At 38.4% G+C, this 24,584-nt stretch overlaps 3 protein-coding genes across 8 annotated transcripts; 2 read left to right on the top strand and 1 right to left on the bottom strand.

Annotated features, from left to right (window-relative positions):
* Positions 1 to 55: 55 nt before the first annotated feature.
* Positions 56 to 7,425, top strand: LOC111784068 (YTH domain-containing protein ECT4). 4 transcript variants are annotated; one of them, XR_002813477.2, is made up of 9 exons: positions 57 to 339; positions 977 to 1,014; positions 1,123 to 1,303; positions 2,484 to 2,563; positions 2,665 to 3,069; positions 4,059 to 4,592; positions 5,239 to 5,451; positions 6,199 to 6,666; positions 6,816 to 7,425. XR_002813477.2 is itself a non-coding variant. In XM_023664893.2 (8 exons), exons 1-8 carry the CDS (start codon positions 297 to 299, stop codon positions 6,514 to 6,516), a joined length of 1,812 nt encoding a protein of 603 aa, XP_023520661.1. In that variant the 5' UTR covers positions 57 to 296; the 3' UTR covers positions 6,517 to 7,425. The 4 variants fall into 4 exon arrangements, 3 of the variants coding, with proteins under 3 accessions (XP_086979208.1, XP_023520661.1, XP_023520662.1); XM_023664893.2 differs by having other exon boundaries at positions 6,199 to 7,425; XM_023664894.2 differs by having other exon boundaries at positions 58 to 339; positions 949 to 1,014; positions 6,199 to 7,425.
* LOC111784042 (uncharacterized) lies at positions 6,525 to 18,153 on the top strand. 2 transcript variants are annotated; one of them, XM_023664861.2, is made up of 28 exons: positions 6,525 to 6,666; positions 7,462 to 9,058; positions 9,141 to 9,425; positions 9,521 to 9,580; positions 9,666 to 9,758; positions 10,569 to 10,797; positions 10,915 to 11,021; positions 11,431 to 11,493; positions 11,794 to 11,894; positions 12,419 to 12,513; positions 12,640 to 12,660; positions 12,880 to 12,975; positions 13,063 to 13,183; positions 13,250 to 13,390; positions 13,473 to 13,666; positions 13,894 to 14,165; positions 14,234 to 14,335; positions 14,696 to 14,872; positions 14,960 to 15,148; positions 15,756 to 15,997; positions 16,098 to 16,244; positions 16,315 to 16,531; positions 16,640 to 16,768; positions 16,867 to 17,007; positions 17,086 to 17,145; positions 17,224 to 17,400; positions 17,534 to 17,593; positions 17,796 to 18,153. In XM_023664861.2, the coding sequence occupies exons 2-28, from the start codon at positions 9,053 to 9,055 to the stop codon at positions 17,868 to 17,870; spliced, it is 3,600 nt and encodes a 1,199-aa protein (XP_023520629.2). In that variant the 5' UTR covers positions 6,525 to 6,666; positions 7,462 to 9,052; the 3' UTR covers positions 17,871 to 18,153. The 2 variants fall into 2 exon arrangements, with proteins under 2 accessions (XP_023520629.2, XP_086979207.1); XM_087123081.1 differs by lacking the exon at positions 17,086 to 17,145.
* Positions 18,154 to 18,399: 246 nt separating this feature from the next.
* On the bottom strand, positions 18,400 to 23,712 carry LOC111784041 (TORTIFOLIA1-like protein 2). Of its 2 annotated transcripts, XM_023664859.2 has the most exons (9): positions 23,695 to 23,712; positions 23,375 to 23,568; positions 22,483 to 23,233; positions 21,288 to 21,482; positions 20,718 to 20,820; positions 19,999 to 20,597; positions 19,239 to 19,919; positions 18,783 to 18,948; positions 18,400 to 18,642 (listed from the first exon to the last, which is right to left on the bottom strand). In XM_023664859.2, exons 3-9 carry the CDS (start codon positions 23,134 to 23,136, stop codon positions 18,629 to 18,631), a joined length of 2,412 nt encoding a protein of 803 aa, XP_023520627.2. In that variant the 5' UTR covers positions 23,137 to 23,233; positions 23,375 to 23,568; positions 23,695 to 23,712; the 3' UTR covers positions 18,400 to 18,628. The 2 variants fall into 2 exon arrangements, with proteins under 2 accessions (XP_023520627.2, XP_023520626.2); XM_023664858.2 differs by lacking the exon at positions 23,695 to 23,712 and having other exon boundaries at positions 23,375 to 23,664.
* Positions 23,713 to 24,584: the final 872 nt, after the last annotated feature.

Here is a 24,584-nt window from a genome sequence, read left to right on the forward strand (position 1 = left end):
ACGGTGTTTGGGCATGGGGATTACTTTTGGGCCTCAGCCAGCAATGGTTTTTAAAGAACAAACCGCCATAGACGCCCAAGATTTGGCTTCAATTCTTCAATTAAATTCTCAGTTTTTTCTTTTCGTTTTCTTTTTAATTTTTTGATTTCCCCAAAAATCATTGCCTCGTAAAAACCTAAACCCTTTTTATTCTCTTCCATTCAAATCCCAAAATCCCTCTCAAATTTTCCCGTTTGATTTTCTCCTTCACTTCAATTTTCCCTTCCCAATCGCCTTGTTTCAGGATCTCTGTCTTTATGGATCGCCCCGATGAGGACCAGGATCGAATCGTTCCTATTGGTATGCTCCTTCTGCATCTTGTTTGACCACTGGTTGATTTCTTTTACTTGTTTTGAATTTTTCTTGTTCTTCTTGTGTTACTCCATCTGGGGTTTTGTGGAATTCTGCTATGATAACTTCTGGATTGGTGAGATCTTGATTTTTCCTTTTGAGAGAGATTGATTTTTGCGTGTTTTTTTTTTTTTTTTTGGGTTTGTGAATTGGGAATGTACGGTTCTTGGGTCGCTTTGTAGTTAGAAATCTTATGGTTTACCTGTTTATGTAGTCTAGGGTTTTTGTTTGCTGTACTATGGATGTTCTCTCTGCCATGAAACGCACCGACAGAGAGCTGAAAATCATTGCTGTTTTGTTTTTTTTTCCCCGTATTTTTTTCTCAGTCTTTGAGTTGACACTTCACAGTGGTTCTGTTGACCATGTATTGAACTGCCCTTTGCGGTGGGTTGTTAGTCAATCATGATGGATCTGTCTAAGATCTACATAGACTGAAAAAGTGTCTTGATTAGTACTTGACAAGATTTGTAGGCCAAAGTACTAATTATTCACTTTCTTCTTCTGGGTTTTAATTTTTAGAGCAAATAGACGTTTTCTAAGTACTTCTGTCCTCTATAGGGGCACTGAACAATCAATTTTTATGCAGGAGAAAGATCTCTTAGGTCAGATAACCTGATAGAGCCAGTAATGTCACTCAACCCTTCTTTTTTTTCCCTTGTAGTTGATTTACATGTTTATAGGTTTTGACTACTGATGTTTACCTCTGGCATTTTTTTCCTGATTCATTATCAGCAACTCTCACCTAAAGGTGGAAGGATTGCTTCAGCAAATCCTTCTCCAAATTCAGCAGTTATTGGACCGTCGAGGGATGCCATAGAGCAGAAAGTATCTATGGATTCAGGAACAAGTATTGGCAATGTTCATCCAGTGAATGTTTATGCCTCTTCGCACGAACCAAATATGCAATATGGTGGTTAGTTTTCCAAACTCCTCACTGCTATTATCTATTTAGGATTGGGACAGCTTGTATTCTTCTTTGCTCTTTTGTATGGGGACAAAAAATGAAAATTTCACAAAGACAATGAAGCGTACAGTGGGCTACAGACCCCAAAGGAGAAAGCCAGAGAAGTTAAATGAATCTTCTTGGATGGACATTAATTAAATAAAAATACTGTTTTTTTCCCTCCCTCCCTCTCCATCCCTCCTTCTCAAGGGTGTGTCCAGGAAAGAATATGGATCAGTATGCGGGGTGTAGTCATCTAGGGATGAACATTGTCAAGTCATCAATGTTTGAACGAACTTTTACATAATGTCAAAGAAGATATCGGAGAAATTGATAATCTCCTCCTCTTGCTCCCAGCTTGCACCAAGGACACTAACTAGCTTACAATTGCACTACTAGGATATATTGCTAGGAATTTGTTATGGGTATTCAATTGTCCTAGGAAATGAGACCATAAAAGCACCTATTCTTTACTAGACAAGAACCAGGAGGAATAGCACAGTTGCCTTCCAGTATTGATATAATATGTACTTCAGGGAATATCCCTAGAAATTCTCCTTTGTTCTTTAAAACATGTATTTTCCTAGAAATGTGATAGTCATAGGATATTACCCCTTCATGACTCCACTTACAATTGAATTTCAAGCATTTTCAACCGTAATCCTTGCCTTAGCAAGCGATTATTCATTCCTTCCTCTTATGATACTTGTTATCCGTGTCCATGTCACCAACCTCCTAAGGAATAGAGAAACCTTCCGCTTTACAAGGTGCAACCCTCTGTCCATCTATGGGCCTTCCTAAAAGAAATCTTTGCCTTTTATTTTATTTTTCTTTTCTAAATATATTTTTATAATTGGGGTATGGTGCCCCATTCCATACATTATGTTTTTTGTAGCTCTTGTGGAGCTCTATATTTTGAACCTTAGTCTCTTTTCATTTTATCAATGGAAAGTTTTGTTTCTTGTTGAAAAAGAATATCTTGCTTTTTTCCATCATAGGGGATTGCCATTTGAGTTGAAGTCAACTCTAATTGACACATGTGGGACAAGAAATCTTGTTCATATTAGTTTTTGCAAATTGTTACCTATTTTTGACTCCTATAACTGTGAAAATAATCCTCCAACATGTCATGGCTTTGTGTTGTCTTCAGGATATGGTGGAAGTAGTACTGGTGCTTGGGATGCTTATTCACAATATGTAAATGCTGATAGTTTTCCTGTTGTATCGCCGGTGAGTCTACTTCTGAAAATATACTGTTCATCTTCTGAAAATATCCATCTAAAAATCGATTACATATAACAAATTCACCCTTTGATTTGTCCATGGATCAGGTCATGTACAATGATAGTCCATCTATTGTCTTTCATTCTGGTTATGGCTTCAATCCTGATATGGCATATGGACAATATTCACCTGTTGCTACTCCTATGCCTTCGGTTATGTTAGATGGGCAACTGTATTCTCCTCAACAAGTTCCATTTTCCCCATCATACTACCCACAACAAGCTGCACCTGGTTTACCTCATGGATCTTCAGCAGTTCCCGTTTCGCCAACTGAGATGATATCACCTGAGAGTAGTGCATTTGAGAACATGCTCTATGGGCCTGGAACAGGGTTTTTGCTAAATTTTGGGTCCTATGGTGGGGGAAATCTTGGTTCAGGCTCTTTATCATCTCCAGCAGCTTATCCACAACCAATGGGAATGTTTGGCTCTAATGATCAGAATGTTGGACAGGTTTGTTTGTTGACTTAGCATAATATGTTATAGTTAGGAAAGGTTATTAGATGCTTCTACAACCTAAAATCCCTATTTGATATTGCTTGTATTAGCCAGCATGAGATATTTCATGTCACATTTTATGCCCATAATAGCTTATTGCCATCTTAATATTTTATTGATAAGATATATCATATTATTTCTTTAAAAAGACATTCGAAAGGAAGAAATATCATATAACAATATTTGAAAAATCAAATACCAACCAAAATATAATTCTTGATAGTAAAATAGTTTGTGACTTGTACTACCTGGGGAACAACGTTGGTTTTCTTCGAATTCTCTTCTTTCCTGTTCTTCTCTTGCTTTTGTAATGTGTGGTTTCTTCTTGATGAAACCTTATACTACATATTTTGGGATTAAACTTCCAATAACTCAAACCTTACTGAACTCAACTCTTGATTAAATACAAAATAACTTACTATGTAAGACTATAATTTTGTTTGCGCACTAAAATTATATACAAGTGTGATTAACTATGATACTTATTAATGATATCAAATCTGTTTGATTTAATCTAATTTGCTTGAGCTCGATTACTGGAAGTGCTTATTCTCTTTCAAGAAAAAGAAGAAATGAGGGAGAAGCTAGCCATACCAGTTGAACTAGTTTCTTGACTTCACATATTGGAATTAGTTGCCTAGTTTCTGTTTTAGTTACGATAAAATTCACTTCTTGAATTTTTGATCTAGTGTTAGTGAGCATGAACTAGTAAGTCAGTAATCTTTTTTCCTTTGTTTCCACGAGCACCCATCACATTATCATTTCTGCATTTGTCGTATATGTGCACTATACAATTTTAAGAACTATGGCCTTTTGTATCTACTGTGAAAACCCTTTATTCATGTTATACTTGTACATTCTTGTCCTATTGGCAATGCTATTATTTTGGTCCTAATTGTAGATTTTTATACTTTTATCTCGCTATTAACTTGTTTTCATTCTAGGCTTCTCTACAACAGAGACCTATGCATGGATTTGGAATGGTGTCAAGTGCTTATGATGCTCGGTACCCATTAAGCAGTTCTTATCAGGGCTCTAACTTTGGTGGTGCATCCATTTCTTATCCAGTTGTAAATGACCGAAGCCGACTTACCTTTGAGAAGGACAGAGTAAGAGACAGAGATAGAGACTCAATTTCACTTTTTAATGATCCGCATAGCATCTTTAGTGACCGTAATCGAGGACCAAGAGCTTTGAAGGCCAAGGGTAAAGGCGACCAAAGTATTGCATCTGGTACAATAAAAAACGATTTATCGACTTTATCAGTTAGTCCTGATTCCTACAATCGGCCAGATTTTGCTACAGATTACGAGACTGCTAAGTTTTTCATTATCAAGTCATTTAGTGAAGATAATGTTCATAGAAGTATCAAGTACAACGTTTGGGCCAGTACTCCACATGGTAACAAGAAACTGGATGCTGCTTACCGGGAGGCAAAAGAAATGCAAGGAAATTGTCCAGTTCTCCTCTTTTTCTCCGTAAGCTCTGAAGACTATTCTTAATTACCTTTTTTTCCGTTTGGAAATCTTGTTCGTGCTTAGAGGGGGAAAGATGAGTGCTTGACACTGCCTCAGTCATAGTTGTGTTATTATGAGACGTAGTCAAGGAGGTTTCAGGAGGAAAACAAGAAGCATAGTAGTGGCTGTAGGCTCCTTTGGAGTTTGTTTTATCTTACTACACTACCATCAAATTTTTTTGGGGTTTAGGGCTTTCTGCTGGTAATGGCTGTAGGATTCAAGCGTCAATTTATGTGGCCATTAAACCCGACTCATCTTTTCCTGGCATAATTATGATAACAGAAAATTAAACAAAAAAGAATTAAATGGTTTTTCTTCAAGCTATCAAGAATTTTGCACATTGTGGGCAGGTCTTTAGTTTGTGCGTCGGAGTGGTCAATGAAATTATTCATAATATTCAATTTATTCTTCAAGTGATGGCATCTTTTAAAATCGTGTAGCTACACTAGGTATCTTCTTTAACATCAATTGTTGTGCCTATTGGTGGAATTGAATCTCCATCCACAGATTTGTAGGTTCTATCTTCTTGCTTCTTGTTGCATACTTTCAATCGTTCATTATTTTTTTTGGATGTTGTAAGAGCAAGTGGGTCATGTTTATCTTGCAGGTTAATGCTAGTGGTCAATTTTGTGGTGTAGCTGAAATGGTTGGACCTGTTGACTTTGAGAAAAATGCAGATTACTGGCAGCAGGATAGGTGGAGTGGACAATTTCCCGTTAAGTGGCATATCATCAAAGATGTTCCTAATATTAGATTTCGGCATGTTTTACTTCAAAATAATGACAATAAACCAGTTACACATAGCAGAGATTCTCAGGAGGTATGATTTGATATCAATATTCTTTAATAACTGCATCCTCATCTATGTGCATGTAGCAACGGTGTACGCAGTTGTTTGTTGTTAGGTAGAACCTTTTACTAGGCTATTACTATGTTAAATTATAACCGAGTAACATTTGGCAAGAAGCTTTAAAACTCATGTCACGGAGGATCATGTCTTTCTTCTTCCTTGTTTTTTAAATGTATTATTTGCCCTGCAACTCAAGTTTTTCCTTAGGTGTATTGTATAGTATGCATATTTTCGTTGACCTACCCACCCTACCTGTATCCTTGTCAAAAAGAAAAAAGAAAGAGTGATGGGGAAGAAGGAAGATTGAGCAGGGACAACAGTTAAAATGCTCTTTTTTATGTTATGTCAGCATGTATATTTTGCCACATTATAATTTTGTAACAGTGGTCAACCAACAAGTCGAAGGGAATAAAAGCAAGTGTTCTTCGACCTACAAGGACTAATTAGTTTTGAAAGTATAGAGATCAAATAGATAACAAAGTTATAGGGACAAGTTTTGGACCATGGAAAAAAAAGTTATAACCTGCCATCTAACTTTGATGTGGGAACTGCTGTAGAACAGAACTTTTATTTATATTACCTATTACTCTCAATTCCTATTTGTGCTTAGGGTACCTGGTCAATGAGCACTTTGCATTTTCGTATACGTACATGTAAATTTTGTTAGTCCTTCCTTTATGCTTCTTGATGTTATTTCTCAATGCCATAAATTGACAGGTGCCGCTGAAACAAGGTATTGAGATGTTGAAAATTTTCAAGGACCATGATCCACGAACATCTATTATAGATGATTTTGATTTCTATGATGAACGGGAGAGGATTTTGAAAGAAAGGAAAACAAGACAGCAGCTATTTGCAAATGCTAATTCTCTAAATTCACTTGGGGATGGTGCCATTAGCCCTATTTCTGACCAGTTTGCTCAAGCCCTTCAACTCGATGATAACGAGAAAGAAAAACCAGAAATTGAAAAGAGTGCAACGTCTAGAATAGATGCTTCAGTTTCGCTTGATGATGATCCGGCAAAGAAAGTCTGAGACTTGTTCGAGTCTTGAAGCGGAGAGACTAAGTATTAAGAAAGTCCAAGCATCTGAAAATGGATATGGTTTTAGCAGAATTGAGTATCTTGCCGTAAGATTGGACTCTCCTTTGATTCCTTCAAGCATTTAGATGAACGAGTTTGATAGGTATTTGGCATCTTGAGACACCCTTTGTGACTGATTTTCTGTTCTCCAATAGCTGATAACATCTGAGGCAGTATTTTAGATTCCATAGCAGTGAAGATGATATCTGACGCTTTTTTTACCATTTTTTCATGTTCAATTGCCCAAAGCAGCTGGAGGAAAATTGACTTGCGCTTGTCCAGAAGCTTTTCTGATAAAATATTGCTTAATTTACATTGAAAATTTCCTTACCTTTGAAAGGTGTCGATCGCATTTCTCGTGTGGAAGGATTCTGCTAAAGGGAATGGGTTTAGCTGAGTGGGATTTTATGTAGGAAGTGTGCAGAACATGTTCGCGTTTCGTATCGTATCGTATCAACAGTCCAGTTGCTGGGTATTTATGATAGCTACCCATTTGGTGAAGCAGATTAATAAAGGAATTCCAAAAAAATTTCATTGTCTTAGGGAGTTTGACATGTTTTATTTGATATTTTCTTATGGGGTGGCTTCTTTAGTAAGTTCAGAGCCAGCTGCTGTGAATCTTACAAACAGAGGAGAGGATTTATTTAACCTCTGAGCTATGTGTTTTTCTCCTTTCTTTGTGTTGCTTTCTTTTTCTTTTTCAATATGTGATATGTTATTCTATATGTCTCTTAGAGTCTAGACCATAAGGAACTTATGAAGGAGCTAGGGAGATAGGTTTAATGCGAATACTCAGAATTGTAATTTGCTGTTAAATGTACAACAAAACTGCTCTCTTGTTTTAAGAAGTCGTCTTCTTTTTTCTTTGTGCGTACCCTTTTACTCTGCTTTTGAACAGATTCGATGAAGCAAGTCGAATTCTCCTGTGACGCCCAAGCACGTCGTTGCTTCAAGATGGGATATCTGATGTACAGGAACTCCATGGAGGAGGGAGCCTTCATGCCAGGTTTTCATTATATTGACATATATTCATTCTGTTCTTCTGGAAATGTCATGATCTATCATTCTTTTCTTGTATTATACTCGCAATAAGTCCGATTGTATTGATGTTATGTGATTCTGTTCAACCAAAAGTTGAACAGATATCATTTCCTGGGTCCTTCCTTGCACAACAAGAGATGAACAGATGAACACATTCAAACAGAATGAACCTAAGAGCTTCCATAATAGATGCATTGTAACGAGTTGTTCCAATGATGTTGTGCAGTGCAATTCTGAGGCAGTTTCTGTTATTGTGAATTCGATTTTGCCATCGAGAAATCGTGGGTGAAACGTATAGTTTGAGACATTGGTTTTACGAATCCCCACCTCGGCCATCGAGAAATCTTAAAATTTCCAAAGTTGTCTAACCACGCCACGTTAGATGCCATGTCATTTTTGTTTAAGGGCCTCGTGGAAGTTCAAAAATAATTTGGATAATTAAAGCTGGGCTCCATTTGGAATTCGCTCAATTTGTGGAATTAGAAGAATTCGCATCTCTCAGAATCAATTGGCAAGAGGTCATGAGTACGAAGTTGTGAGTTGCTCAAAAATTCAGATCAACCCCCTCATGGTAGAAAAACAGATAATGCTCTCATGCGCAATTTGCTTATGATCTCTCAGAATCAATTGGCAAGAGGTCAACGAGTACGAGGTCAAGGTCAATGAGTACGAGGTCGTGAGTTGCTCAAAAATCCCAATCAACCCCTCACTGTAGAAGAACAAATAATGCTCTCACGGTACAAGAACAGATAATGCTCTCACGGTACAAGAATAGATAATGACTATTATTTATACCGAAAGATCCCAATCAACCCTCTCACAGGAGACAATCAGCCCTCCCACAGTAGAAGAAACAGATAATGACTATTTATACGGATTCATTAGAAATTGACTCTCTCTAGTCATAGAAACATCTTAAATTTTATAATTACAACGACTAAATTATAATTTTTTTAATATTTGAAATTAAATTTATAAATAAAAAAAATGGAAAATTTAGTAGCATACTAAATATTTTTTTCGATTTTTTAAGATGAAATTTACCATAATGTATCTAATCATACATAATATCATAAAAAAAAAAAAAAAAAAAAAAAAAACAAAAAACAAAATTTCTTTTAAAAAAATATCTAAAAATAGAAAATTTAGATGTTTGCATGGCGTCGAAATAAAGAACCATGCATATCCATTTGGAATAGATTTGAGGTCGAACCCTTCTGCACATTTGCCATTTCTTAGGCGAACCCTCTGTTCTTTTTTTCCTGCGATGGAACTTCTTCTGATCGGAATCAGATAGATTCATGAGGTTTTAGACGATTTTGAAAACAGAAAAAGAAATTAGAAGCATTGGTGATTCGAATTGCGAACCAACAGAACAGAAAAGTTGAGCGGAGGACAAACAGAGAGCATTGCAATCAAGCAGAGTCGAACGGATCAATCGAACAATCATGGCGGTAATTTTCCAGACCTTCTCTTCATGCACAATTTATTTTCGACATTTCCTTCATAAACATTCATTTTTGGGGGTTTTGTCAGGATTCGTCGGGGACGACGCTAATGGATCTGATTACCGCCGATCCATCAAAAGCGTCGTCGGGATCGTCCTCCACAAACGCTGCATTGGCCGCGCCATCAACGATTAGTTCATCTTCAACTTCCGCCTCAAGTGCTCTGCCCTCTACACTGGGGAGGCCGGCCGGGGAGAAGAGGTCTAAGAGGGCGGCACTGATGCAGATCCAGAATGACACAATTTCTGCTGCTAAAGCCGCTTTGAATCCTGTGAGGACCAACATGATGCCGCAGAGGCTGAGCAAGAAGAAGGTGCCCTCCTCCTATATGTTTCACGTCTTTTTTTTGAATTGTTGTTCCTGGCATGTGTATTGATTTTGTTTTGTTCAATTTGACTTGCACTGCAGCCTGTTTCTTATGCTCAATTGGCTAGGAGTATCCATGAACTCGCTGCTACTTCGGACCAGGTGAACAGTATGCGATGATTCTTATTGTTGTGATGATTTGGAGGTAAAACATGTGAACATTGTTATGTTTCTGTGAATTTTATAGAAAAGCTCCCAGAAGCAGTTAGTTCATCATGTATTCCCAAAACTTGCCGTCTACAATTCAGTTGATCCTTCGTTGGCACCTTCTCTGCTCATGGTATGATAATATTTCATTTCTTGTTAGCAATCAAGTAATCTTTATGACTTCAAAATTGTCTAGAATATGGCTATTGATAAGATAAATTATATTCGTCTCTTGTTCGTACTGGTCTAGTTCATTTTTCCGTGAAGAAACTTTATGGAATCCCAAACAGTTCTCTTTTATTGTACCCATTACCAATTGTTTGTGTGAGATCCCACATCGGTTGGGGAGAAGGACAAAACACCCTTTATAAGGGTGTGGAAACCTCTCCCTAGCAGATGAGTTTTAAAAACATTGAGGGAAGCCCGAAAGGAAAAGCCCAATATCTACTAGCGGTGGGCTTGGGCCGTTACAAAGGGTATCCGAGCCAAGCACCAGGCGGTGTGCCAGCGAGGATGTTGGGCTCCAAAGGGGGATGGATTATGAGATCCCACCTCGGTTGGGGAGGAGAATAAAACACCTTTTATAAGGGTGTGGAAACCTCTCCCTAGCAAATGCGTTTTAAAAACCTTGAGGGAAAGCTCGAAAGGAAAGCCCAAAGATAACAATAACTGTTAGCGGTGGGCTTGGGCTGTTACAGTTTGGATCTTAAAATTGTCTGTATGAAAGAACAAAAAGCTAGAGGGGCTAAACAAGAAACAAGGAGATGAGGCATAGAAATTCTAGTTGATAAAACCAGTTGGAGTGGAGGATGAATGTGTTTCATATGGATGCTTTCATTCCCCCATATTTTTGTCATTTTATTACCAATGAAATGTATTTCTTCTGAAGGAATAAAGAAAAAAAATAAAGAACAAAGAATTATGTTTTTCCTATATTTGACAGTTAAATCAGCAGTGTGAAGATAGGAGTGTCCTCCGTTACGTATACTATTATTTAGCCAGAATTTTATCAGATACTAGTGCACAAGGTGTAAGTACAGGTGGTGGGATTCCAACACCTAACTGGGATGCTTTAGCTGATATTGATGCAGTCGGGGGGGTGACTCGAGCTGATGTTGTACCCGGAATAGTTAATCAGCTTGTAACTGAGGCCTCTAATCCTGATGTTGAATGTAAGCCGGTTTCCTTTTTATTGAATTTGAAAGAATTATCATATTGTTTATTGAGTTGAAAGAGATTCCTCTTATAAAATGTTTGCATCCTCCTTTGACACAATATTTCTCTTGAAGTTCATGCTAGAAGACTACAAGCACTAAAGGCTTTGACCTATGCTCCTTCAAGCAGCTCTGAGATTTTGTCCCAACTATATGAAATTGTTTTTTCAATCCTTGATAAGGTTTGTTTTTTCTGGCTATATGCATAGTATTTGAAATCTATTCGAGTAGTTCGTGTACCAAAAATGGTGCGGGTTGATGATTGAAAATTTTATGTGGGATAAGTTTCAGGGTAAAATACTAATGATTTAAGACCCTTAGAACGGTTCGTGGTAGTTGGAATTTGCTATCAGATTTTGGGTGCTGTTCATAGTGACTTGACAAAATACTGGAACAGCTAATAGGATAATCCACTTTAGCACCTTGAGATTTAGCAATTTGTTTATCTTTTCTTTTTGACCGTGTTCATGTGGATTCCAAAATGATTTCCCCTTGAGATATTTTCTTTCGACATAAATAATGTTTGTGTTTTTTTTTTTAAGATTCTAGTAGAAACACTCTAAATATGTTCCTTTTGTATTCGGTTTCCAGGTCGCTGATGCTCCTTATAAACGCAAGAAAGGGGTACTTGGGATTAAAGGTGGAGATAAGGAGGTAATTTCTGACACTTGTTAGTCGTGTCTTCATATGATGGTGTTTTATGTTCATACAAATTCATCATTTAACTGCTTTACATGTGTGAGATCCCACATCGATTGGGGAGGAGAATGAAACATTCTTTATAAGGGTGTGGAAACCTCTTCTTAGCAGACGCATTTTAAAAACTTTGAGGGGAACCCCGAAAGGGAAAGCCCAAAGAGGACAATATCTGCTAGCGGTGGGCTTGGGTTGTTAAAATGTATGTGTCGTGTACATGACGTTACTTATTTGCTTACCTCTCTTGCAATTCAGTAGTATGTGATGAGGAGCAATTTGCAACAAGCGGCGCTTAGTGCATTGAGAAGACTTCCCCTTGATCCTGGAAATCCTGTATTTCTGCATCGTGCCGTACAGGGGTACGGACCTCATTTTCTGAATGCCTAAACAACTTTCAACTTCCCATTTACTTGTTTATTTGATACAAACAAATTAATATGAACCTAGCTAGCTTTTGTTTTTATTGTTTTTTATCTTCCATTTAAATTAAGGGATTTAGACCAAGAAAGCCTCATGACAAACCCTTAAGTTCCCTTTACCTTCCCCCTTGGTCTGCCATTAACAAGAATGGAATGTCGGATCATCCTAATACAATGCCACATCGAGGATCTACGTTTGTAGCTAACCCATCTTACCCAAAACTTGATCCAGAAACTCCCAACCAACATGATTGTAAGTCTTCTCAAAATCAATATAAAAAACAGCCCCATTGCTTACAATTCTGATAGTCCTCAATTGCCTCATTATCAATAAGGACTTGGTCCAAAAATTTTCTCCTAGCTACTTTGATTGTTCGCTCATGTTCTGTATAGTGCTTGATGTTTTGATCAACTTGTACTAATCTTTTTGTTATAATATCAAGGTTTTTCTGTGTTAACTGCAGAGTGTCATTTACTGATCCAATTGCTGTGAGACATGCATTGGAAATGCTTTCTGAGCTAGCTGCAAGAGATCCTTATGCAGTTGCAATGTCACTAGGTTATTTTCTGTTTACGACTTGTAAAATTTCTTTCAGAGTGTCGTCACGTTTTATCTAAAAATTAACTAAAGTTTGGTTAATTTCTAGTTTGTGCATCTAATGATTTACCCTATGCCTTCTTTCAGGAAAACTTGTACAACATGGAGGTATGCTTTTATATCATAGCAACTTATTCTTCTTATTTATTCTGATTAAGGATGTTTACATTTACACAAACATAGAACCATAAAAGAACCAAATTTAAGAATGTGTGCAAAAATTAATATGTTTAATCTTTTGACCCAATTTCTGCAGCTTTATTGGGTTGATTACTTAACATTGTAAGGAAGTATTCATCAATTTTTTTTATCTACCTTTACATTTAGGAGCATTGCTGGATGTTCTCCATTTGCATGATGTTCTTGCCAGAGTTTCGCTAGCACGGTTGTGTCATTCAATATCGAGAGCTCGAGCATTGGATGGTAAAAATTAAAATCAATGTGTATGTACCTTACAGTTTTAGCTTTTTTGTATATCATGATGTTTTTTTGTGACATTTATTTGTATAGAGCGGCCAGATATTAAGTCGCAGTTCAACTCGGTGCTTTATCAGCTTCTTCTTGATCCCAGTGAAAGAGTCTGTTTTGAGGCAATATTATGTGTACTCGGAAAATCAGACAACTCGGATAGGTAAGTTATTACTATCACTATTATTTTTATCACGAAATGGTTGTTCCCTTATTTTTGGTATTTTAGGACTGAAGAGCGAGCTGCTGGTTGGTATCGTCTGACAAGGGAGTTTCTCAAGCTACCACAAGCGCCGTCGAAGGGAGCTTTCAAAAATAAATCTCAGAAGACGAGACGTCCTCAACCTCTCATCAAACTTGTAATGAGAAGGTTGAGTTCACTTGCATTATGATTTGAATGATTTTAATGAGAAGGTTGAGTTCACTTGCATTGGAACATTCTTTGGATGCAGGTTAGAAAGTTCGTTTCGTAGTTTCTCAAGGCCTGTTCTTCATACAGCGGCACGAGTTGTACAAGAGATGGGAAGAAGTCGGGCTGCTGCATTTTCCTTAGGCCTACAGGATATGGATGAAGGAGCTTTTGTTAATTCATTTTCTGAGGGAGCTGAACAGGATTCTGATGCTAAAGGAAACTCACATTCTGAAAGTAATTTTCTCTCTGTTCCCAACTCTCACTCATATTACATCTTGTTTAATTAATCAAAACCATTATATTTATGCTTCCTCTTTGGAAAGCAGTATGAAATATCTGTCAGTTCACCAAAAGTAGCAAAATTTTGACGTCTAATGAAACAAAGCAGCTTGGTGAACATTGTTTAACTTGAGGAATTGCATGTTGTAGATGTTGGTTGAATTTCATCCTCTTTTTTTTAGATATACGGAGATCTACTTCAGTGGCGAATGGACGGGGCGAGAAAGATACGATTGCTAGTCTGCTGGCTTCGTTAATGGAAGTAGTACGAACAACAGTAGCATGTGAATGTGTCTATGTTCGAGCCATGATAATGAAGGCCTTGATATGGATGCAAAGTCCCCATGATTCATTTGATGAACTTGAATCCATGATTGCATCAGAGCTTTCTGACCCAGCCTGGCCAGCAGCATTGTTAAATGATATTTTACTTACTTTGCACGCTCGATTTAAGGTATGTTTCGTATAGAAAAAATATTCTGTTTATGATAGTAATGCATATGCACTAATGTTTGTTTCTAGGCAACACCTGATATGGCTGTCACTCTTCTTCAAATCGCTAGAGTTTTTGCGACTAAAGTTCCCGGGAAAATTGATGCAGATGTCTTGCAACTACTATGGAAAGTAAGTCACTATTCAGTTCACTTCTCCAAATTTCTCATTTGATCAGGTTTGGTTCAGTTAAAAGTTAAAACCATTTTTGGATTAGTCGAGATCAAGAGCTGGAATCTTGTGAGATCATATAATGAAATAGTGATAACAAGGCCATCGCCATCACTCATAATCGTGTGTCGTGCAATTAAAATGATCGTTCGGGGATTGATAGACATATATAAATGATTTTCTTGTGTTATCAAACCTGTGACAAAGCTTGTTCTGCTAATTAGGGAGCTATTGAAGCAGCAATTCTAGTCAATTGTCAGTTTGCCATCACTATCTAGGATCGTTGCTTACAGACATGCCATTTTGTTATTCCATTTACAGACGTGCCTTATTGGAGCTGGTTCTGACTGGAAGCACACAGCTTTGGAAGCAGTAACCTTAGTTCTAGATCTTCCTCCGCCACAACCTGGCTCTATGACGTCGATTACTTCAGTTGACCGTGTTTCAGCTTCTGATCCTAAGTCAGCACTGGCTTTGCAGCGATTGGTGCAAGCTGCTGTATGCATCTTCTTTTAGTATTATCATTTGTTTTCTGTATTGAACTTGGTTTTTATTAAGAAAACCATTTTAAATTAACTCGAACAGGTGTGGTTTCTTGGAGAGAATGCAAATTATGCTGCATCTGAGTATGCTTGGGAATCAGCAACCCCGCCTGGTACAGCATTGATGATGTTAGATGCAGATAAAATGGTTGCTGCGGCTGGCTCTCGCAATCCTACGCTTGCTGGTGCGTTGTCTCGTCTTCAAAGGAGTGCCTTCAGTGGAAGCTGGGAGGTATTGCTCCCCTCTATTGGTTATCCAGCAAAGTCTTTCATCAGTATTTGTTTGATGTTGAAGAATTTGATAAATATGACTTAATTTTGTCCATCTTGAAACATTACTTCACAACTATATTGGTGGAAGTTGGAAATAAGTTGAATGTTTCTTTTTTCAGCTTAGAATAGATATTTTATTTGTGAGATCCCACATCGGTTGGAGAGGGGAACAGAACATTCCTTATAAAGGTGTGAAAACCTCTTTCTAGCATACGCGTTTTAGAACCTTGAGGGGAAGCTCGGAAGGGAAAACCAAAAAAGGATAATATTTGCTAGCGGTGAGCTTGGGCTGTTAGAAATAGTATCAGAGCCAAACACTATAGTGTCAGCGAGGACGCTAGCCCCCAAGGGGGATGGATTGTGAGATCCCACACCGGTTGGAGAGGAGAACAAAACATTCCTTATAAGCGTGTAGAAACCTCTCCCAATAAAACACGTTTTAAAACCTTGAGGGGAAGCCTGAAAGGGAAAACCCAAAGAGGACAATATTTACATCACATCATAGCCTAATTTCTTAGCATAGTAGTAATATTTTTCAAACTATTAGACCTTTTTGTATGATTCAGGTTCGTCTAATTGCTGCTCAAGCTCTTACAACAGTGGCAATCAGGTCCGGTGAGCCATATAGGCTGCAGATTTATGACTTCTTACATTCTTTAGCCCAAGGTGGTCTACAGTCTCAATTTTCAGAGATGCATCTTAGCAATGGTGAAGATCAAGGAGCCAGTGGTACTGGCCTCGGAGTTTTAATTAGTCCAATGATAAAAGTGCTCGATGAAATGTATCAAGCTCAAGACGATTTGATCAAGTATAAGCTCAAACACGTCCCTTCCTTCTTTTCTTTGCCATTTTTTTTTTAAATTCTCATTTTTATCTCGGGCACCGATGAAACGTTCCTGCACGAACAGAGATATTCGCTATCATGACAACGCTAAGAAAAAATGGACGGATGAGGAGCTTAAGAAGCTATATGAAACCCATGAAAGATTGTTGGATCTTGTTTCACTATTTTGCTATGTTCCTAGAGCGAAGTACCTACCTTTGGGGCCAATAAGGTGATTCGTTTGTTTCATTTTTGTGTTTCCATTATCCAACTCATAACTTTATTTGATTTTAAATTGTCAGTGCAAAGCTGATTGACATCTATAGGACAGAACACAATATAAGTGCATCAACTGGTTTGAGTGATCCAGCCGTTGCTACTGGCATTTCTGATCTTATTTATGAATCAAAACCTGCAACCAATGAGCCAGATGCTCTTGATGACGACCTAGTGAATGCTTGGGCAGCCAATCTTGGTGACGATGGACTGCTAGGAAGCAGTGCACCAGCAATGAGCAGAGTATGTCTTTTAGAGTGCTACAGATATCATTTAAAGGATGGATTTTAAGCTGTTCTAATTGACCTTCTGTTTTCCATTTTGATTTATTTCATCTTTACTTGCCATTAGGTTAATGAATTTCTTGCTGGTGCTGGAACCGATGCGCCTGACGTCGATGAAGAGAATATCATCTCGAGGCCATCGGTTAGTTATGATGATATGTGGGCAAAAACTCTCTTAGAGAGTTCAGAACTAGAGGTACTATGATTTACTTTTCCATGAAGAGTTTGCAGTTTGGTGAGTATTGGACTGACATGTTTCGGTGATTTTCAACTGTGTATTCCTTTGAATTTCAGGAAGATGATGCACGGTCGTCTGGAACGTCCTCTCCTGAATCGACAGGCTCAGTTGAAACCTCCATATCTTCTCACTTTGGTGGAATGAACTATCCTTCGTTGTTTAGTTCACGACCTTCCTATGGCGGTACCCAAACTTCGGTATGATATTAAATTTTTAACTTATTGCATTGCTGCCATTCATTTTTTTCAGTTGTGACGCGTACTAATGATCTCCAGGAAAGATCAGGAGCAAGCAGGTTTAGTAATCCAACAATACACGAGAGTTTAAATTCTCCAGTTCGATATTTGTTCGTTGTATCTCCGTAAGTTTTGTCGAGTAGTTTCTGCTTCTAATCGAACCTTCATGCTTCTCAGATCAGGGAAGATCCCCTTCCATATTCACCTCATGATATGCAACGTTACGAATCATTTGAGAACCCCTTAGCAGGGCGTGACGCTCAGAGTTTTGGATCTCAAGAAGACCGTGCCTCGTCTGGACATCCACAACATGGATCCGCTCTCTATGACTTCACTGCTGGTGGTGATGATGAGGTTACTTGCTCTTTAATATCATATTGTGGTTTCTATTTGCTTTTCTGTTTTTTCTCAATGGAAGAACATGAGAAGGTAGCACTAAGCTTTGGTGCTATAATATTTACCTTGACTGTTGTTTCTTGCCTTGCAGTTAAGTTTATCAGCTGGTGAAGAAGTCGAAATTGAGTACGAAGTAGATGGCTGGTTCTATGTGAGTATAATGGAAGGAGATGCGAAATTTTACAGCTTTTATGCACTCTGTAGAAACCAAGGATCGTTTTATGATGTTTACATTTTGCTTTCTATCTTTAGTTAAAGGGAAGATGCAACAAATTTTTGGTTGATAACTTGTTTACCTGAATGCAATAATGGTATTAGAAGCTAGAACTAATGTACTGTTGTTACTGTTGCAGGTGAAAAAGAAACGTCCAGGGAGGGATGGTAAAATGGCGGGGCTGGTCCCCGTCCTTTATGTTAATCAATCGTGATTTCATGCTGTGATCTGACCAGAAAGTTCGATTAGCGACCTTTCCATGTGTCCCCGACATTGCGACGTGCCTTGCAAGCTCTTCTCCCTCTCCATTCTTTATTTGTTGCACCTCCAGGATGATCTATCAATTGGTTCTGTAGCAACTGCAATTGGCTTGATCATTGATTTGCTGCACCCACATGTGATGTGTGCTTTGTTATTCTTCGTTTTTGGTATGATTGTTGCGACAACGAAGGTGTTATCCAACTATTTCTTATTGAGTTAGATTTACATGCTCTTTATTTGTTGCATGAGTTCAACATCGTGGTTGACCAATCATGGTCGGGTTCTTGATAGCTTTAGATCGATGTAGTGTATGTATTTTATTATGGTCAATTACATTGCTCGAACGAGAAGTTGTCTCGATCGATTTTGAGATAGTGAAATGGCTATTATGTTGATTTTCTTTTCTTTTCTTTTTCATTTTTTCAGTAAAATTCGCGTTCGGTTCCAAGTTCTTAGTATAGTTTCTGGCTTCATTCCCTATATGCACTTCAAACTTATATCAAGATTGGAGACCAATGAACAAATTGCATTCCAATTCAGCTACAGCCACAGCCTAAAAATCAACTTGCAGAAGAACAACCATAGAAAATCTGGAAGCTACAAATGACTATAACTACAAGTACAAACTTCCCATCTCCCTTACCTGAAATCCAGTCTGGGAATCTTTGGAAACAAGACCTTGCCATTGAGATCTACGTCTACCGCCTCCGATCACGAGCCTTGCCCTATTCACACAGAATGTTTTTCAAGAAACAAATTTTGCAGATTGGTTGCAGTTGCAGGCATAGTAAAATTTCACAGCTACAAACCAAGCATGAAGCATAGACGTCCACTATTTTATCAAGTGTATGGTGAATAAACTTACCCCATATATAGCACAATTTTGTTGCTAGCTGAGTCATAAGTCTTGTTTCTGCAGGATTAGAAAATTCACTCTTTGAAGCCTCCTGGATGGCAAGAACAAATTCTTGTCTTTCTTTGGCTGAGAGACCAAGAGAATTTGCTCCATGCATTGTGCTCAAATCAACTACCTACAGCAATTACATGACAAACAAACCATGTAAAGTTACTAGCAAGGGCAAGAAAAGGAATGTGATATCCATTCAGAATCTATGAGATTCCACGTCGAGAGGAGAACGAATCATTCTTTATAAGGGTGTGGAAACCTCTCCCTAGCAGACGCATTTTAAAAACCTTGAAGGGAAGTTCGAAAGGGAAAACACAAAGACGACAATATTTGCTAGCGGTGGGCTTGAGCCGTTACAGAATCAAATAGATAAAACCAAAGCACAAGGTTGGAAAGAGTGTATATAAAATTTACCTGCTGCAACCAAGGTATTATACAGCGTATAAACTTTTGCTCTGGGAGAAATGATGCCAAAACGCGAAGGATATTGCTGATAGTTTTAGGTGACAAACATTCAAGAACAGGCCCTGTTTGATCAAGAAGTTCAAACAGAACAGCTTCATCACCAGAACGCAAGGCTTCGATGTATGCTGTATTGACATCACCTTGTCGTAGGAAACCGGACACACGTTTCAAAATGCTGTTCTTTCCATCTGTAAATTGTCTAACATTTGCACAGGGAGATGAAGAAAACACTGCATTAGCATTTCGCAAGTGACGGCTGCTGCTACTATTTTGAAGATCCTTCTCAGGAGGATTCTTAACTGAAATGGTCTTTCTCCAAATATCAGTTCCACGTTTTGATGCATTACTCAATTGGCTCCTAACAGCAACATTTTCATCCCATATGTTAGAATGTTTAAGCGACAATAACGAAGACTGTCTCCCTGTAATATCTACCGATGGCCTAGGCGTGCATGTAGAAAGCCTAGGAGAATTCAAGCCTTGGTTCTGCTTCATGAACTTTGAGTTTGAAATCTCACAATCTCTATTCCCATTCAAAAGATCCTGAGATAATCCATACACAACATGTTCTAAACCAACCACCCTTGATTGTATGACTGACAAGCTATCCATTATGCCCGAAGTGAACTCCTGATATCAATTTCACAGAGAAGAATCAGTGGATCAGTCTGAGAAGAGCAAAAGATATTCCATACACAAAAAGTATTACCTTGAATAAGTCCATCAAGTTTGACTGCTTGTTTTCGATTTCCAGGAGATGTTTTCGGATGCAAACCATATCATTTGCAATTTCCGAGTCACATTCTTGTACAACCTGACAACTAGACTCTGTGACCACGGAATCGAGACTTCTTCGATCCGTCACCTTTGTTGAGTATATTTGCCCCTCGCTCGTAGCCTCTTCGGTAACAAACCGCTTATTTCTGTCTGTTGATTTATGCATATTGCTGTCTTCAGAGGAACATTCTTGTTTTTCATCCATTCTGACATAATCATATTCAATATCTTGCATGTCTGTAGCATCAGTACTCACTCCTTGAAATGTCTTTGTAATTGTACTACCTTCAGATTCTTCGGTGTAAAATCCTGATAATGACTGATTGTGCTTTTGTGGAACAGCTATTTCAATATGACAATCATTTGCTTTAAAATGCTGAGTGTTCTCCAAATATCTTGGACAAGTTTTCCTCATGTTTAGTGGAATCCTCCCTCCGGTAGAGCCCATACCTACTTTCCTAATTGCAGTATCCTTCTTTCCATGTTCTACAGAACTAGTAACGTCACTGAAGTCACCCCCACAAAGGTTTTCTGTGCAAAGCATGAAAGAGAGGTAAATAAAAGGTAAGAATGTAAAACATGAAACAGGGCAGAAACTATAACAAACATAGTCTAAGCAGTTATGTTGGCATCAGGCATTGACCAATAGACCTTTGATTGATGATCCAGCTTCTGAAGGTTCAGGAGTATCAGGCCCTTGAACGTTATTCCAATATTGAAGGGTCTGGAGTACAATATCCCTGACTGGTTTCACCTATCAGATAAAAAACAAGTTTAAAACTTCATTTTCAAAATTAAGCAGAACTTAGATGCATGTAACAGCCCGAGCCCACAGCTAGCAGATATTATTTGCTTTGCGCGGTTTTAAAAAGCGTCTACTAGGGAGATGTTTCCACACCCTTATAAGGAATGCTTCGTTTCACTCTCCTACCGATGTGGGATCTCATAATCCACCCCCCTTGGAGGCCCAGCGTCCTCGCTGGCACACCACTCGGTGACTGACTCTGATACCATTTGTAACAGCTCAAGCCCACTGTTAGCAGATATTGTCCACTTTGGCCCGTTACATATCGTTGTCAGCCTCACGGTTTTAAAACGCGTCTGCTAGGGAGAGGTTTCCACACCCTTATAAGGAATGCTTCGTTCCCCTCTCCAATCGATGTGAGATCTCACAATGCAGTTTCATATTTCTACTATATTTATGTATGCTATTGGTCCTACCTTGTCAAATCGACATGATTCAAGGGACCGAATGCAGGAAGCCTTAAAAGACCCCAGGAAGGACCCACAGCTTGTAGCAATGTCACCTAACGCAACAGAAGCAGCTTTACGAGTTGTCCAATCACTATTCTTGAGAGCTTCTTGGATGCCAAGCATTGCAGCAGAGAGAACATTTCGATTTGAAGCACCCCCAGCCTGTAATACATAGACAAACGGAACCATATTTTATATAGTTTCTTAAGACACTAAAGCTTTACAATAGTTGCCCAAATGAAATAATCTTGATAATATAAGCACCATAAGACCAATCTATAGATGGCTGGCATTTACTTTCTCTATCCCTACTGTCATAACTAGGATGTTGAAGTGATGACGGTTTGTTTCTTGTTGTATACAATACATTCATAGTGAATATTGAAGTAAAAACCCATTAGCAGGCAACAATAAGCATCAGAAAGTTGCTAAATCCTTTCTCTGAACTGTTTAAAAGCTAAAGTGAAAACAAAAACTATGCTTGGGTGAAGCTACACATGAGGATATAACACGAGGGCAGGGAAAAGAAATGATGCAAAACTTGGAAATCAAATATATTTTGCCTATCAATCACACTGACCAAATAAAATAAATGTCGGTTGGGGAGGAGAACGAAGCATTCTTTATAAGGATGTAGAAACTTCTCCCTAGCAGACGCGTTTTAAAAACCTTGATGGGAAGCCCGAAAGGGAAAGCCCAAAGAGGACAATATCAGCTAGCGGTGGGCTTGGACCATTACAAATGGTATCAAAGCCATACACCGGGCCATGTGCCAGCGAGGAAGCTGAGCCCCGAAGGGAGGTGGACACGAGTGGTGTGTCAGCAAGAGCATTGGGCCCCAAAGGGGACGGATTGGGGGTCCCACATCGATTGGAGAAGGGAACGAAACATTCTTTATAAGGGTGTAGAAACCTCTCTCCAGCAGACACGTTATAAAAACCTTGAGAGGAAGCCCAAAAATGACAATATCTACTAGCGGTGGGCTTGGGGCGTTACATGGGGCGTTACAGATATGTACCTAGTTTGAGTACACAAAAAGATATAAAATAAAAACCTATATGCGCCTATCTTTGGTTAGAAGTGCAGAGAAAAAAAGAAGTATGTAGCAAGGTCTTAAAAACGTAATGTTAAAGAAACTCAAGACGTGTGAAAAAAGAATAACCTGTATGATACTTCTGTTCAAATCAATTACAGCCGGCTTCCCCATGAAGTGTGGATTCTTAAGTAGCTTTGTAGTTCTTGCCAACATCCGCTGCAAAATCGAAACCGGTGGATCCTGAGTGTTATCAATAATCCTTGCCAAGCAAAATGCTGAACCTGTCTGCATTTGCTTATGTTGTTCTCCCAAGCCTTCAAAGATTGGTTTCACAAGAGTAACAAAAACTTCATCACTCTCATCTCCAACACTAATCAATTTCGAAGCTAAAACTCCACACGTCTCCCCACAAGCATCCCTCACAGCAGAATCTGAATCCTTCAGCCGCTTCACAATGCTACCAACAATCCTACGAAGGTGTGGCCTTATAAGACCTTCATGGGATTTTGCCAGAGTCCCCATTAGCCGAATACATTCCTGTCGAACGGCGCTCTTCTGTTCTGAATCTATGTCCAATATACAGGACAAGAAAGGGGGAATCATATCAGGAGCAATGCATTCAGCTGTTTTTTCAAGCTCATCATACCCAATTTGGTAAGTGTCTCGATCTGCAAGCTTGTTTAGTGCAAGAACTACCTTCTGTTTCAACTCAAAAACCAACTGTTGTGCGTTCATCTTGGTTGTTGCTCTTCCTTTTACATATCCTTGTGTCTTCATCATCTTCCCCTTCTTCAAAAAATTTAAGAAATGCCTCTATATTCCTAATGATCTTCAAAAGAAAACTACTAATTAGCCAGTTTTCAACATCATTCTTAACCTGCAAAGAGAAAAGCCAAACAAAACTTAAGAAATGCCGCTATATTCCTAATGTCTTGAGCTAAAAATTTGACAGCATTCATCAGATACCCTAAATATCGCTAACAGCTAAAGAGAAACGGAAGAAAAAGGGATTTCTAACCTTGTAGAGTCCTCAGATTTCTTCTTCTTCCTCCTCTATTGCTTCATCTGCAAGTTCTTGCAATCGAATCAAAGACGCAACAGCGAAAACCCCAATAAACACGCAAATTTTTCATAGGTGAAAGAGATTACACGCCGATCTTCGATTCCCGTCATTTCCGAAAACAAAAACGAAAGAACGCGAAGAATGCAAGCCTGATTTAAGAAAACAAAGAAGAGTAATGAGAGATTTAAGAGGACACAGAAATCGATGTCAAAAGGGCATTTAGAACGGAGTTGAAATTCAAAATTTCAAAAATCGAAAAGGGAACTTTAAACAACTTGGGGATGTGGGTGTTCGTTGCGTGAGTCCAAGAAGAAATCACGCAATCAGAGAGAGAGAGAGAGAAAGAGAGGCGTTTCGCGCTTCCATTTTGAATTCGAGTCAGAGATGCGGATCCCACTTGGCGGATTCCCTGTAGCCCTCTCAACCATAAATTGAAATCAAAACTTGTTCATATAATAATTTTCATATTTGTATATATATATATATATGTGTGTGTGTAGTGTTTGTTTAGTTTAAGGTTTGATTATGTTGATGTGATCGAACAAATCTCAACCACGTTCGTTCGAACGAGTGTTTGAGTATGTTTATCGCACCAACTCTATGTTCAGATTATTTCAATTGAAATTGTCCTACCGTCTTTTTTTTCCCTCCTCGGAAAAGAAATTAACCTAAAATTATGGTCAATTCAGTTTCTTACACGGTTGGGGTTCTAGTTTCGAGAGTTCATTAGTAGAGCTCATGAGCGGAATGATTAGTGAATCTTATAACATTGAATTATTTCCTAATTAGTTGAATTTGCCTCGTTTTGAGATATTTGTTTGTTAAGCTTTCGTCCGGTTGTTTCCTTTTAGATTTAACTGCTTTAACGTAGATTCACGTGTCTCGCAATCTCTTAGGTTGTGGCCTAAATGAGCTACCCTATGATATAGCGTGGACGAGCGTCACAAGACGAATGATCTCGAGTATCTTTCTTTGAAAATGGTATTTCAAGGACAATACCAAATGACATGGGTAAGCTGGTATTGCGCCCTAACCCATGTGTTAGAGATTGGATTATACCCTTGCTATCTGGAATGTATATTATAAATGGTTTAGCATGAACACTAGAGAGTTTGATGTTCGAGTGTGGGTGGATGTTCAGAATGTCCTGATGAGATGATCGACA

The sequence above is a fragment of the Cucurbita pepo genome, chromosome 4 (genome assembly GCF_057944985.1).
Source record: "Cucurbita pepo subsp. pepo isolate OVF chromosome 4, ASM5794498v1, whole genome shotgun sequence".
NCBI lineage: Eukaryota > Viridiplantae > Streptophyta > Magnoliopsida > Cucurbitales > Cucurbitaceae > Cucurbita > Cucurbita pepo.